Below are 14,926 nucleotides of genomic sequence, written 5' to 3'. Positions count from 1 at the left end.
TATAAGTAATCTGGATAAAAGATAATAGATACATTTTATGATTTAGTGCATTCATGTTTTTGCAGTGTAGTGCTGGAACTAGGTCATGTCAGTGTTCAAAATTAATTTTTGGATCTTTGCTATAGCAGACATGGCATTCAGCCTTCTTATTACAGGAAATTAGTGAGTGGGCATGGATTGAAGCATTTCCCCACCTTTCAAGCATGAGTCTACTGCTGTCTTAAAGTGGTCCCTCAGAAAGACCTGAGGTTGCTTTGTTTGTCACCTTTATTTCTAGTTATCAGATGAAGTGGTTGTAAGACTAGTAGAAATAACAGCACTTCAAAGATGCTATGTTGGTGGGGGGCGTTTTGTACTCACAAAATTCCTTAGAGTTCACAACCATTCTTTACCTTATTTACATAGGATTCCAGGCAACATGATAATTCTTTCCCCAACCAGCACAGGATAGTAAAGGGATTTCTGATTACATCATCTCTGATGGAACACATCAGTGCCCTGTCAGTTGATTTTCATTCACAAGCAGAACAGATCTGTTATAGCTCTCCAGAGCTATTTCATTAAATGCTTTCACTTGTTCTTTACCTGCATTTTTTCACATTAGCCTTCTCATATCTCCACCAAAACTCAATGTGAAGGATCTCTGTCATTTAAGCAGAACATCCAGAAACATTTCTTTTTGCACTGAAGAAGAAAGAGAAACCTACTAACCTGTGATTTAAAAAAAAAAATTCTGCTTTTTGACGATTCATCAGTTTTTCCACAGTACAGCAATGCATTTAAATGGTCAGCTCTTACCCCCTGGACTCTTCACTAAAGCAATGATGATCTAATTTCATCTGTCTGTGTGTTGCTAGTTGGTGTTCGTATAGGTAGATTTCTTTTAAGTATTCCGGGTTGCCAAACTGAAATATTGCAATTTTTCACAGAACATGGCTGCATTTTTATTATGTACAGAAGAAAGTCAAATACCATATTACCAACTTCTGGGACAAGATCAGGCAGAGTTATTAAGAATGATTAAAGGTCTTGAGAACATGATCTATGAAGGAAGGCTGAAAAAATTGGGTTTATTTAGTTTGGAAAAGAGAAGACTGAGAGGGGACATGATAGCAGCTTTCAGGTACCTAAAAGGGTGTCATCAGGAGGAGGCAGAAAACTTGTTCACCTTAGCCTCTAATGATAGAACAAGAAGCAATAGGCTTAAACTGAAGCAAGGGAGATTTAGGTGGGACATTAGGAAAAAGTTCCTAACTGTCAGAGTAGTTAAACACTGGAATAAATTGCCTAGGGAGGTTGTGGAATCTCCATCTCTGGAGCTATTTAAGAGTAGGTTAGATAAATGTCTATCAGAAATGGTCTAGACGGTATTTGGTCCTGCCATGAGGGCAGGGGACTGGACTCGATGACCTCTTGAGGTCCCTTCCAGTCCTAGAGTCTATGAATCTATTCAGGAAAGGTGATCAGTATCCAATCCTATACATTAGCCTGTATATGAATACATGACATCATATATTGACCTCAAGTCACTGAGAAGCTTCATTCAAAAGGCATCTTCTGAATTTAACAAACTAGTAGTTCATATGGGAAATTCCACCATATTTCTTTTCACCTGAGTGTTCACCTGACTTCTCTGGTGATTAAACATAAGGGACCAAATTTTCAGAACAAGACGAATTAGGTTCATATATTAGGCAGCTTAGATATCTGAACAGCCACCATTTGATCACAAACTTTTTGTATGACTAGCAGTGCATGACTTTTTTGCACGTAGACCTTAGTACTCTTTCTGAAAACTTGGCCTCAAGAATTTTATATAGTTCAGCGACAGTGATTTGCAATTATGACAAATTGTAGTCTTCATGTCTAGGGTGCACTTTGATGATGATAATAATTAATGAACAGGCTGTTAATAGGTTACAAACTATTTTTTAAAAAGATATTCCAAGTGAGTTGTGCTCTTCAACATTAACCTCATGCTATGACAATTGATACAATTTTGTCACAGTAAAATAATGTATAATTAATGGCACAGGCAAAGTAAAAAATATATAATTTCTCTCTATGGTCACAGCAACGTTATGGACTCTGCTCCCATTCATTAACAATTCATTAGTACTCTTTGATCTAGTCTTTGAAATGAGACTTGACCAAAGCAAACTAATGAAGTGTTAATGCACAGCTGCTGATCAAACCAAACAAATGAACTGTGACAGCGTGGCCAAGAAGTCCTGAGCAAACATCTATTACTAAACTTCGTTAGAGTTCAGACAGTGATGAATTCTTCATGGGAAAACTAGTTTATTTTCAGTAGGTTCTCACCCTGAGATAATGAAAAATTTTCAAAGCATTATTCATCGGGTACATCTGCACAGCAAACAAAACAAAACAAACCGTGGCAGTGAGTTGCAGAGCCTGGGTCAACTGAGGTGGGGTTGTGGTACAGAGCTAAAAATAACAATACAGACATTCCTGCTCGGGCTGGAACCTGAGCTCTGAAATCCAGTAGGTGGTTAGTGGCCTAACTTTAAAGTTGTTATTGCTCACACAGTACCTATTCTTTGGCAGTTTCACAGGCAAAGAAAAGTAATGCTTTAGTTATTGAGACAGTTATTGCATACCTTTTCCAGATGTGACTATTTGGCTGGTTTTGTATCTTCACATGTGTTTGTTTATTGGCCAAAATAATCCTAATTCCTGTATACATTTTACTTCCCTCCCCCCTTTTTTGTTTAAAAAGATGCCACTTTAGAAAACTTGATAATATGAAATGATGTGGAAGGAAGACTAGGGAGGTATAAACCTTGCCTTCACTGTTGCTGGTCGTTCAGATTTTATCATTTTTGCCACATGATTTGAGAAATAACTGCTCTAAAATAGGAATAATGTTCAGCTTTTTCCATGCCCTCATGTTTTGCCTGTTAGCATCTCTAAGGTTTTCTACTTGAACACTTCAAACAAAATTCCACGTGTTTCCATTTTTTCCCCCTGGTTATCTATCCCTCTGCTAGATGGTGAAAGCATAATCTGGGAAGTCAAATAAAGCGTGACCTAGTCACATTCATGTTGAGCATTTTATATTATATGATGCATTATATTATATGAAGACTTTTTAATACATTTTTAGGGCACTGGCCCTAAACTGTGATGCTCCATTGGATGATAAAAATGGAGCAGAGTCGAAGAATTGGAGAGCTGGTAAACCAGTTCGAGTGGTGCGCAGTTCTAAAGGACGAAGGATCAGCAAATACGCCCCTGAGGAAGGCAATAGATATGATGGCATTTATAAGGTACACAGTTTTCTGCTACCTACTTTATTGCATTTTAACAGGAAAATGCTGTTTAGATTCTAATGTTTCATAGCCTTTATTATTACATTGGAAGAAAGTGATCATGGTGTCTTAGTAAAGATTATATAGCTTAGCTCATTCTGTATTGAAGACCATTTGAAATGAAAGTATTCAAAGCAACAGTAGTAGAACATAGTCAGTAACAAGGATATATCAGTCTGAGTAGATAAACTGTTTTTACACACATGGACAGAACCAAACTGATCCCTGGGAACCCATTGATTTCTAACCTCACGCCTCCCAAAAAATCTTTCACAAACTTCTTAAAATCCTAGCATCTAGTATAAGAATGTATATCACTCAACATACTGTTCTACATTTATCGAAATAACCATTTGACAGTGGAGGGAAAAGGAGATTTAAAACTGTAGTGTATATAATATGATTCAAGTCTGCTATGTTCTCTTTGATCTATAGTCAGTAAGACTATTTATGTGTGTTTTGATGGTTTATGGTAAAATAGTGAAAATCCAGTGAAGTGAGAACATTCAGCTTCTGGCAAGATTTGCTTGAATTTGCTTTGGGGACCTAGAATGACATAACTTTATAAGCTGTTGGAGAAAATGCATAAACTAGTACTGAAACTATTGTGATTTAGGTGGTGAAATACTGGCCAGAAATTGGAAAATGTGGATTCTTAGTTTGGCGTTATCTTCTGAGAAGAGATGATGTTGAACCTGCGCCTTGGACCTCAGAAGGAATAGAACGGTCAAAGAAATTGGGTCTGAATGTACAGGTTAGAATCTAAATTCACAAACTTGTTTCAATGTTTTGTTCAAATAAGTTGAGTCTAACTTAAATTCTATTTGTAAAAAAGTCAGTTACATTCCATCCTCATTATTCACATACTCATTGTGGTAAGGTCTAAGATCACAAAATATTTAAGATTTCCAGTAGTTTAGAAAACATTGCAATATTTAGGCAAAGCAGGATGAATTATGGCTGGAGCTTCGGGCCTGAACACTAAATTACCTTGCTTTTATGTGTTTGTCGTTATTTGAGAGCCCAATAGGACAACTATTACTCATTTTGAATAGTACTCGTATGAGTTGTTTTATTGTTACTAAATGAAGCCTTAAATGTTTCTCCCCTGATAACTTTGACAAAATATGTCCCTGTTGTTTTTCCCAACTTTGTACTCACTGACTGTGGAGCTCCCAAAGAGAGGCCAGCCTCTCGGGATTGCAGAACCTCTGGGCAACTGGAAACTCATTTCACATGAGTTCCTCCCCACTTCCCCCCCCCGCCCCAAGTAGCTTTGCCAACTCCCTGTTCTGGAGCTGGGAAGATTCAAGGCAGTTATGCCTTTCTCAACAGGCCAACCTTTTCCTTGGATGGATTACCTTGTCACAGAATCAGCATCTTCAGCTTTAACTCTGTGGTTTGTGGAGTTTGGAAGGCCATGGATATCTTTCACTGGATTGTTCCCTTTTACATCAAGCTTCATCAGATTTTATGACTGAATTACAATTCCCTAAAAATAGATGTTACACATGTAACTTCATTTTCTTGCTTATGTGAGTCCTTTGAAATTATTTCAATGTGTAGGTTTTGTGGTTGAAGTTTTCTTTGGAAATGGACATCCCCATATTCCAGCAGATTTTGTTTTATCTTTTAAAAAAATAAATCTTTGTTTTTCTGTTTAGTATCCAGAAGGTTATCTGGAAGCCATGGCTAGTAAAGAGAAGAAAGATAAGGTTAAAAAGCAAACTGTGAAACAGGAGCCAACCAGACAGAGCAATGGAAACCAGAAACGGTCAATTGATAATGGTATGTCGTCTTAATTTTTTGAGACTAGGTAGAGTTCTATCAAGTTGTATATATTTAAAGTCAATAATATGAAAACTGCTAAGAAAACAGAAGCCATTTGGGATACAAATGTGAAATAAGAAAAAATGTTAGTGAAGCAAGTGTTCAACTAAACGTAAAGGAGAGGTTAGTCCTAATAGGATCCTGTTCAGTGCTGGGCAGGGAAGAAAGGATAAAACTGTATGAGAAAAGAAAATACTGTATAATTTTTCTCTCCATTCCTAACACTTTTTCTATTTTTTCAGAAAGAAAAAATGAACAGTCTTATGTGTAGCCTTGTGCTGCAGTCCAGAATAAAACTGAACAACAGGAAGAATTTATTAGTTTTTCACAAACAAGATTCCTGTTTAAGACTTGCAGATGCTTTATATTCTCTTCTTAACAGTTCACACTAACACTATGTTCTTATTATGTCTGCTGATAATATTTTTCAGTAGGTATAGAGGAGCCTAAAAACGCATCCAAAACCATGAGACTGGGAGATGGAGGAAAAGGAGAAGCTTTCCAGCTAACCCAGCAACAGCAGTGGCTGATCAGAGAAGACTGTCTGAACCAGAAACTGTGGGATGAAGTTCTTGCTTCACTTAAGGAAGGACCAGTATGTTTGCAGCTTGCTTATGTTATTCTGTATTTTTATGTCAGCCAGAATTTTAGCCTGCATAGTTTGAAAGAGAGATTTTTATTAACTCTTCTCTTATACTTGAAACACACCAATGCTAATGGGGGGGGGGGGGAGATTGATTTATTTATTTTTATTCTTTTTTTACACAAAAACTCGAACAATAGTAATACAGTTGCTATCTCTGTCATCTTTTACATTGTGAATATATGTCCTCTGTGTGATGCATGCATGAGAAATAAGACATAAAAAGAAAGATAATGCTTCTCAATAATACTGTCTTTACTTAAAGTAATTGACAGGAAATTTAATTTTACATTCTAACTCAAAGAGGAGATGGTAGAGAAACGCTGGGAAGGCCTGATGTGGATAGTTATATTCAAAGGTTCAGATACCAAGTTAGTTTAAAAAGCACACACATTATCCTGAGAGATAAAAACATACACTACCACAAATAAAGATAGTTTAAGGGCCCAATCCTGCAGCTGTTTGTTGGAGGCAATCCCTGTTCACATGATATGGGGCAGGAAGATCAGTCCCTAAGACAGCAAGGGTGTATGTAAAACACAGTGTACATACAGTATAAGTACATAAAATGTTAAGGAAACAACAAAGGATAGTCCAAGGTGAAGGAGACAAAACCCCAGTATAAAAATTCCACAGACCATATATCCCTTCAAAAGGGTAAGTGCAGAATAAAACCACCTCCCTGCCCAAAATACACTATATGTGAACATTAAGTAATCTTCATGACACTCTGGTTGGTAGTTATTTTACCCAATTTACAGATTGAGAAACCAATGCACAGAGAGAGTAAAGCTAAAGGTCAAAAATCAAGACATGAAAAACTAAGAAATGTTATACCTTCCCCAGAGCCAGCTATCAGCAACTATGTTAAATGCCTGCATCAGTATTTGGTACCAATCAGTCCACACTATCTATATTTGTCTTCTTCAGGAAAGTCTAAACTCCTTATAATAGCCTGTAACTAACTGGTCCTTCCAGATACACTGAGGGAAGGGTAGAACAAAAAACACTAGCAAAACCCTAAAGAAAAGGGACTTTAGAAAAATCCAAAGCAGGAAAATAAGATGCCTAAAAATGAACACCAAAAAAAATTCCATTTATTTGGGAAGTAGAAGGACCAATTTACTTATTATTAACGTGAATTCTCTGAAAGCAGAAGCACCTGTAGTTCCCTGTTCTTCCATTTAAGATACCTCTCCACTACACTGCTACTAGACTAGTAGCTATAAAGTAGCTGAGATAAAGTTATGAGCCATTTTCCTGTGTTCCCTCCAAGGGAAATGTATTAACTTTTTTTAAATGACTGGAGAGGTTTGACTCCTAAGGTTATACATAACACAAGGGTATGTGTAACAATAGAAAATACTAGCTTGTGGGAAATCCAGTTACTGGGAAGTATTCTAGATTCCTACCTATAATTTTGACACTGCCTGATACTATATACATTTCCATACAGCACCCACTAATGTTAATAGGAGTCAGCTAGCTCTCTGCACTGAAAATGGCCCTCTTGACCATTAAAGCACACTGATGTCTACTTTTTTCACTTGTATATATGGTTCAGTTTGAATCAAATAATTCTGATATTTAAAAAAAATATTTTAAAGGTCTCTATTTTGTGTAATTATAATTCTAGTTTTACTTCTATATGGAGCAAGGAGCTCCTGGGCAACTAAAATATCAGAGCTAGAATCTGTGTTAAGGCCTACTGTGCTTCTAAAATACCCAATACAAATTTGCCCTGTCCCAATAGGTTGCTTTGGGAAGACTGAGATGTAAGGATGAATGTTTACATTTGCAGAGTGGTCTTTTCATCTGTTTTCACAGCATAGAGGAAAGTAATTAAACTAGCTACAATCCTTGCGTGAGTACAATAGCAGGTGCAGAGGTGGCTTGCTCCAGGAAAGGGTTAGGTGCTTTGCTCCCCTTTGTGTAGAGAAGCAGAGATCACTTTGCTAGGATACTGCTCATCTGTGACAAAGGTAGCTTCAAAAGGGAAGAATAATCACTTAATACAGGTGTATAACTTCCCATGTTTCCTGACCCCTGCTGAGAATCCCTTACTGTTTTAACAAACATGAATGTGGGACTAGTACTTTTTCATAACCTTGGTTCTCTGGATTCCCAAGGGGATTTGGAGAAGCAGGAAATTTAGCATGGCCATGGACCAGCTTCCTGGCCACCCCGTCAGATGTATTTGTCATGGATATGAAGGGTTGAGGAAGACTGAACCCAACCAAATATCCAAAATAACGAATTTAAAGCTAATTGAAAAAACAAAAGGTATAACAAGTTCAGTGCTTATTATTTATTATTAATGTGCTTAGCATTGTTCTTCCCTAAGAAGTTTACAATCTAAGAAGAAACAGTAAATAACAGTTTCAGTCATGTAAGCATGAGGTGAGCATAATATAGAAATAGATAACATTGCCACAAGGTGAGTGCATGGCTATATTAGACACACAATATGTCTGCAGGCGTGGGAGCAATACCAGTGAGCTTTTTGGAAGAAATGTCCAATTCAGACTGTCTGGTATGAAAAAAGGAAGCTAGAGTATAAACAAGCTAACTATGGTTACCTACAAAATCAAGTGTCATGTAATCATAATTGGAGAAGTGAAGTGTCTGTGGATTTCCCAACTCTTGGCACTTGTGCAAAATTATTAATCAGCTCTAACTCGGGAACTCCTGGCCTGCTTAGAGTCCAAGGCTTAGGAAAAGAATAGCATTTATGTAAAATATGCATGAACATAAAAGCTATCATATGAGAATGGGCTGGTCTTTGTGCTTTTTCCAAACACTTATGGGCCCCAATTCTGTTCTCAGTTACTCTAGATTTACAGCTGTGTAAATGAAAGCAAAATTTGGCTCACCAGGTTTAAATTTGTACATATTTTAAGTAGGCATGATTACTACAGTAGTTAGGCAAATGATTTGCCCCTGTTAAAAACTGCATTAGCTACAATAATTTTAGACAATCAACACAAGGGTATTATTCATTCTTATATGTTCATGGATGTGCCCTTAATAGAATGTTCTCATCCCATTTTTTTTTCCTTTGCACTACACTAGAATTTTCTGAAGAAACTGGAACAATCCTTTATGTGTGTCTGCTGCCAGGAGCTGGTTTACCAGCCAGTGACAACAGAGTGCCTCCATAATGTCTGTAAAGTAAGTACAAACTCTGTCCTGCTCTGGATTGAGTTTCTGGCATTGATGCACCAGTTAACTGAGCCAATCTATATTTTAGCAAGACAATAATTATACCAAGCATTCTGACCAAAGAATGCAACAAGTTTGCTCCCACTTTGGTGTGATTATGGTTTATATTTAATGAGCAATCCCTATTTTCTTCCATTTTATATATTTTTAAAAAATAGAAATGCCTTAGTTTTACTTGTTTTTCTTTCTTTCTTTTTTTTTTTAATAGACGTGTCAAACTTCCCTTAGTGTTGCTCCTTGAAATCAGTGAAATTTCACTAGGGACTGACATGGTTCAATAGCTAGACTTCAGCACAATAACACAGACCTCATTTCATCTATTTAGGAAAGACCAGAGCATATTAAATTCTACAACAAATGATTAGATATAACAACGCAATACAACTTATATTGGTTCATTACCTGAGTAAGTTATGGTGTCTTAACACTATTTGATGGGCACCCATTGGGAAATTATATTAAATTTGTAGATTTCAATGCCAGAAGGAATCATTGTGATAATCTAGTCTGACCTGTTGTATAACAGAGGCCATAGGATTTCCCAAAATAATTCCTACACTAGAGCATCTCTTTTTGAAGAAATCCAGTCTTGATTAAAATTTGCTGGTGACAGAGAATACACCATGACCCTTGTTAAATTGTTCCAATGGTTAATCATGTCAGTGTTAAAAATGTACATCTTCTTTCCAGCCTGAATTTGTCTAGCTTAAACTTCCAGTCATTGGATTGTGTTATATCTTTCTCTGCTAGATTGAAGAGCCCCTTTATCAAGTAGGGCTTATAGACTGTAATCAAGTCAGCCCTTAACCTTCTCTTTGTTAAGCTAAATAGATTGAGCTGCTTGAGTTTATTGCCATAAGACTTTATATATATATATATAAACTTCATCTTTTCAGACTTGGAGACTTGGATACCAGTTAGTTTATGGATTCTAATGTTTACTAGAATCAGTAAAGACTTTGTATATACATATACAGATTGAGAGAGAGTATTTGTGTGTAGGGATGTATATATAGACACATACACTGCATTGTACATGTCACATCTGCTTCTGTTATATCAGTTATCTCTGTTGCATGCATTTTCTCTGCCAGTATGTTTTTACATGTTAGCTGTATGGTCACAGTTCAAGGGATGTGCATGCCTGAGAATAACTCTGCCATTGCACTGGTGATATAGGTTTTTGATTTACTAGCTCCGTAGAATAACAATTTGGTTTAACGGTACTTGGATCATTATATGTTCCAAGTACAAAATCCACTCATAAAGTTTTATTTTTAAGACTAGTGTTAGCACCTCATACAACACAAATCACTTATTTATTATTATTTATGATATGGTAGCAACGAGAGATCCTGAACAAAAAATAGATTCCATTGTTCCAGATGCTGTACAAACACTTATGGTAAGGCCAGTGTCTTCCTAAGAGCAGCAGGCTATCAAGGGCTGCACAGGCGGGGAGAGGTGCCACTGCCCTGGCCGGGGAGAGGTGCCCAGCCTAGCTGGAGCTGCCATGGCTGGAGAGAGGCGCCCCTCCCCTAGTCCAGCCCAGAGCCGCTGGAGCTGCCGTGGCCCAGGACAGGTGCCTCTCCCCCGGCCCTGAGCTGTCGTAGCAAGAGAGGGCTGGAGGGACTCCTCTCTCCCTGCCGCAGCCCCTGGGGCAGCTTGCACCCCGGAGCCCGCACCCCCAGCCAGAGCCCTCACCACCCCGCTCCCCAGCCCTGAGCCCCACCACACATCACCTCCACATTGGTGCACATAACAAAATTCATTTCGCACATGGACATAAAAAATTAGAGGGAATGTTGGCCAGGACTTCTGAATAAACAGAAGTAAGGGAGTGGAAAAAACAAAGGAAAGAGAGGAAGGGAATGAAGAAGGCTGGATAGATGGTGAGGATCCTAGAGGACAAGGATAACGAGGGTGGCAACAAAATGACCATGAGGGAAGAAAACAGTCTGCTGCCTAGGAGCTGAGATTCTCCTTGTCCCTGCTGCTCCCAGAGGCTGTCTCTATTCCATGAGATTCTCTTCTGCCTTCTCCACCCACATGCCTAGGGAAGGACAAAAAAGGGTCACTTGGAGACCTGGGGACAACAGAAAAGGGAATGGGATTTTTATTTGTAAATGTTTGGTGTAGATTTTTGTGGAATACCATGCATATGATTATTCTACATATCCCCCTTGAAGATTGAATATTGGGATCTTTCATAAAGATGGAATCAAGTATCAGAGGGGTAGCCGTGTTAGTCTGGATCTGTAAAAGCAGCAAAGAGTCCTGTGGCATCTTATAGACTAACAGACGTTTTGGAGTGTGAGTATTCACCCACGAAAGCTCGTGCTCCAAAACGTCTGTTAGTCTATAAGGTGCCACAGGACTCTTGCTGCTCATAAAGATGGACTAGATGTGGATTTGCATGTGTTTTGTTTTGTTTCGTACTTACTCCATTAGACATTTGCCCTGGAAGTTCTTATATAGAATTAGTAAGCTTAATTTGTTTGTTTATTTAGCATGTGCACAGTAAGCTTAATAAAAATAAGTTTTAAAAAAAGGATTTAAGTGGTTTTTTTTTTTTAAATTAGAAAGGAAGAATTAGGGAAGAATTTGCAAAGCCCTAGCAAGTTCATAAAAAGTTTAGATATAAGCTACAACTGCGTATTCAGAGTCATAGCTTGAAATTAAAGGCTGGGATGTTTGAGAAGTTTAGCAGGAATGCTAAAAAGAATCTGCAGACGGAGCTCTCCTACCCACAGAGAGGCGGGGGGAAGTGGAGTCCTTTACTAGTGACAGTGTACTTTAATTCATGCCAAACTTACTGCTTGTACGGTAGCCAGGAACAGCGTTCTTTGTTGTCTTCCTCTGTGTAACGGCAAGAATGTGTATTAGAAGACTTAGTAACAGCTTAGTAACAGTTCTAGCTATTCTGAGCACTATATTTGCTCTCTTGTAGTTGCTTAGTTGTTCAGCACAAAGCAAAAGCTGTAATTTTCTTTCCTTGCGTGTCTTAGAGCTGTTTACAGCGCTCCTTCCGAGCTGAAGTCTTCAGCTGCCCTGCCTGCCGCTATGACCTTGGGAAGGGCTACACCATGGTTCCCAACAAGATACTGCAGACACTACTTGACCAGTTCTTCCCTGGTTACAGCAAAGGACGATGATATGTTCAGCTCCAGCCTGACTTCTCCCAGTGACTATAGACAATAAAGGAGAATGAACACGGGAAATTCAACAGTGGACCAGCCAACTTGATGGGACTCAACATATTGTCACATTCTGAAGCAGCTCTCTTCCCCCTACAGCCATCTCTTTTGTGTAGTGAGAACTCAAATTCTCAGCTGTCTTTCACCATCAAAGGTAGTCTTGGCCAGTTGACAACTAGTTTTTAAAGCAGAAAAACAAAAGCCTCAGCTCTGACTGGTCAACTGTAGCTGATGCTTAAATTATGTTGGTTTTTTGTAACTACCTCAGGACAGAGGAAGATAATTTGTGGGGATTAAAGAAGTTCAGTGAAGTTTTAGCTACACACTGCCTCCTGAATATTAGTTGTGCCTGGTCCAGGCAGTTTGATTTACAAAAAAAACAAGAAAAACAACAACAAAAAAAGCAGCACTTAAACCAGTTTGATTCAAGAACAAAAAATTCTGTGGTGTGCATAATCCTTTTTTCTTTTTTTCCCATTATGCTGCATTTTTTTCTTTTCTTTTTTTTCTTTTCTCTTTTTTTTTTTTTTTTTTTGCAAGAACAGGCTGATTTTTAGTCTATTTTTGTGAGCTTCATTGTGCTTTTTCTTGTATCTTATGCAAGTTGACTACTAATGACTAATGAGAACAATATGAATGCATTGTTGCTACATTAGTGTAAAGTGATCTGTGTTTTTTGCACTTAAGGAGGGTATTCAAGACACTCTAGTTGTGTAAAAAAAAGAATTCATATGAAACAAGCCACTTTTGTATTAGTTAAAACTGTATGCTTTTAGTAGGACTTGTATCAGTGGCAATACATCAACTCAGCATTGAAGGCAGTGCTAGCTAGGAGATGGTTCAAATTGCTTCATATTGTGATCTGAAATTTTATATACAGTATATTCCCCCAAAATATACATTAAATATTTTATGATTCAGAAAAAGTTGCTAATTGTTGCTTTGTAACAACCTTGTAGTCTAAATCATATTTAACAAACAAGTACTTTTTTATAGTAAATGTTTTCTTCAGGTGGGCTTTCTATACTTAAAATGGGATATTATATGAACTTGCATTTCAAATGTTGGTAACGAGGACAAATAATGAATATATTGGGCCACAGTCTGCTTTAAGGACAGAAGAACTTAATCCACTGTTGGTAGATTTAACAGACATCTAATGGTCTCAAAATGTAATCTAAGGTTTGCGCTAGTGGGGACTTATCACTCTTAAGGATACATTTCAGACCAAGGATTTAAAATAAACCCAAACCCTACTTCAGTTGGGGTCTTCTTTTTATATCTTGGCAGCAATGACTTCAGTCGTTTAACATGTTTGCTTACCAGAGTCACAGCATAAGAAATCTAAATGTGAGAGAGTACTCAGTTTGTCTTATGAAAAGTGGGAGGAGAAACAAACCACCTAACCCTTCTATTATTAGTCCTGGTGTAAGTATCTGATAAGCTTGAAATAACATTACTTTTAACCCATTCAGGAGGAAAGTAGTAATATGTTTGACCTTTTTTGTCTGTTAAAGCCTTCTGTCTAAAGTAACATTTCTCTTTCATTCCAGGAGATAGAATTTCCACTGCAATTTACTAATGCAATATGTATAGGCATCAATGTTAGATATCTCGATCACACACTCACTGCCCCAAAGGCTTCTGTTGAGCAAAAATGTGAGGAAATAGGATAATTCTCCCTTTGGCTTTTTCCTGTACTTAACATAGAATGAAATTGGTTCCATGCATCCGACGAAGTGGGTATTCACCCACGAAAGCTCATGCTCCAAAATGTGTGTTAGTTTATAAGGTGCCACAGGACTCTTTGCTGCTTTTACAGATCCAGACGAACATGGCTATCCCTCTGATAATTGGTTCCAACGTCATCCTTCAAAGAGACCTTTGAACATTGAGACTCAGACTTTCAAAGGAACCTTAGACAGATGCCCAAATTCCTTTGATATTGACTGAGTTTCTTTAGGTTCTTTTGAAAATGGTAGCCTGACTATTCTTCTGGTTAAAACCTTCATTGATTTGTAATATATTTTCATTGTAGACAGCATGCCAACTACAGTGAAACACTCTACGATAGGTTGACATGTACAAGATGCGCTCAGTCAATTCTGCACTATTTCCAAGTGATATTTAGGTCCGGTAAAGTCTTTATGGTACCTTTTATGATAGCCTTACCTGACTGATAATTAGTAGCAATTAACATTCATTTGACAGTCATAACAGAGATTCAGAGTCTAACATACTCAGAGACTAAGTAATAATATACCATTTTAATATTAAAATCTTCAACGCCATAAAACTTTTCAATGGAGAAAGAGTAATCTTCAGTAATACTCTGACTTTTTAACTGTAGCTTGTTACCATTGTTCCTAAATCTTTTCCTGAATGTTCATATTGTGCCTCAAATTTAGATGAATGAATAAGGTGATCAATACTTCTTTAAATCTGAAGTGAGATTAAATTTAAAACAATCTGAAATTATGCATTGTACCAAAGTACTTAATTTTAAGTTCCAAATGAGGCTTAAACTGTTCATTTGTGTGCAAATTCCAGTGATTTCAAATAAGAACCACACACAATCCAGTTCTATAAATAATTGGAGTGCCTAACTATGTTCTTAAGTTTCAATTTAACATTTATTTTCCTAATTCAGAATAGTGTGGGGTTTCACTAGCACTTCTCCTATTATCATCAGTTCGGTGTAG

General features: G+C 37.5%; 1 protein-coding gene across 3 annotated transcripts in view; it reads left to right on the top strand.

The window, feature by feature from the left end:
• Positions 1-13,150, top strand: part of UHRF2 (ubiquitin like with PHD and ring finger domains 2) — a 190,294-nt gene extending 177,144 nt beyond the window's left edge. Inside the window, exons 11-16 of one of the 3 annotated variants that reach the window (XM_032786058.2) lie at positions 3,128-3,290; positions 3,949-4,086; positions 4,997-5,120; positions 5,594-5,757; positions 8,878-8,976; positions 12,036-13,150. In XM_032786058.2, coding sequence (XP_032641949.1) covers positions 3,128-3,290; positions 3,949-4,086; positions 4,997-5,120; positions 5,594-5,757; positions 8,878-8,976; positions 12,036-12,182 — 835 coding nt within the window. In that variant the 3' untranslated portion in view covers positions 12,183-13,150. Of the gene's footprint in view, positions 1-3,127; positions 3,291-3,948; positions 4,087-4,667; positions 4,867-4,996; positions 5,121-5,593; positions 5,758-8,877; positions 8,977-12,035 lie in introns of those variants that run through there. The other 2 variants (XM_032786059.2, XM_032786061.2) reach the window with 2 other exon arrangements.
• Positions 13,151-14,926: the final 1,776 nt, after the last annotated feature.

This window comes from Chelonoidis abingdonii, chromosome 6, assembly GCF_003597395.2.
Source record: "Chelonoidis abingdonii isolate Lonesome George chromosome 6, CheloAbing_2.0, whole genome shotgun sequence".
Lineage (NCBI taxonomy): Eukaryota > Metazoa > Chordata > Testudines > Testudinidae > Chelonoidis > Chelonoidis abingdonii.
This window is presented reverse-complemented; position numbering and strand designations above follow the sequence as displayed.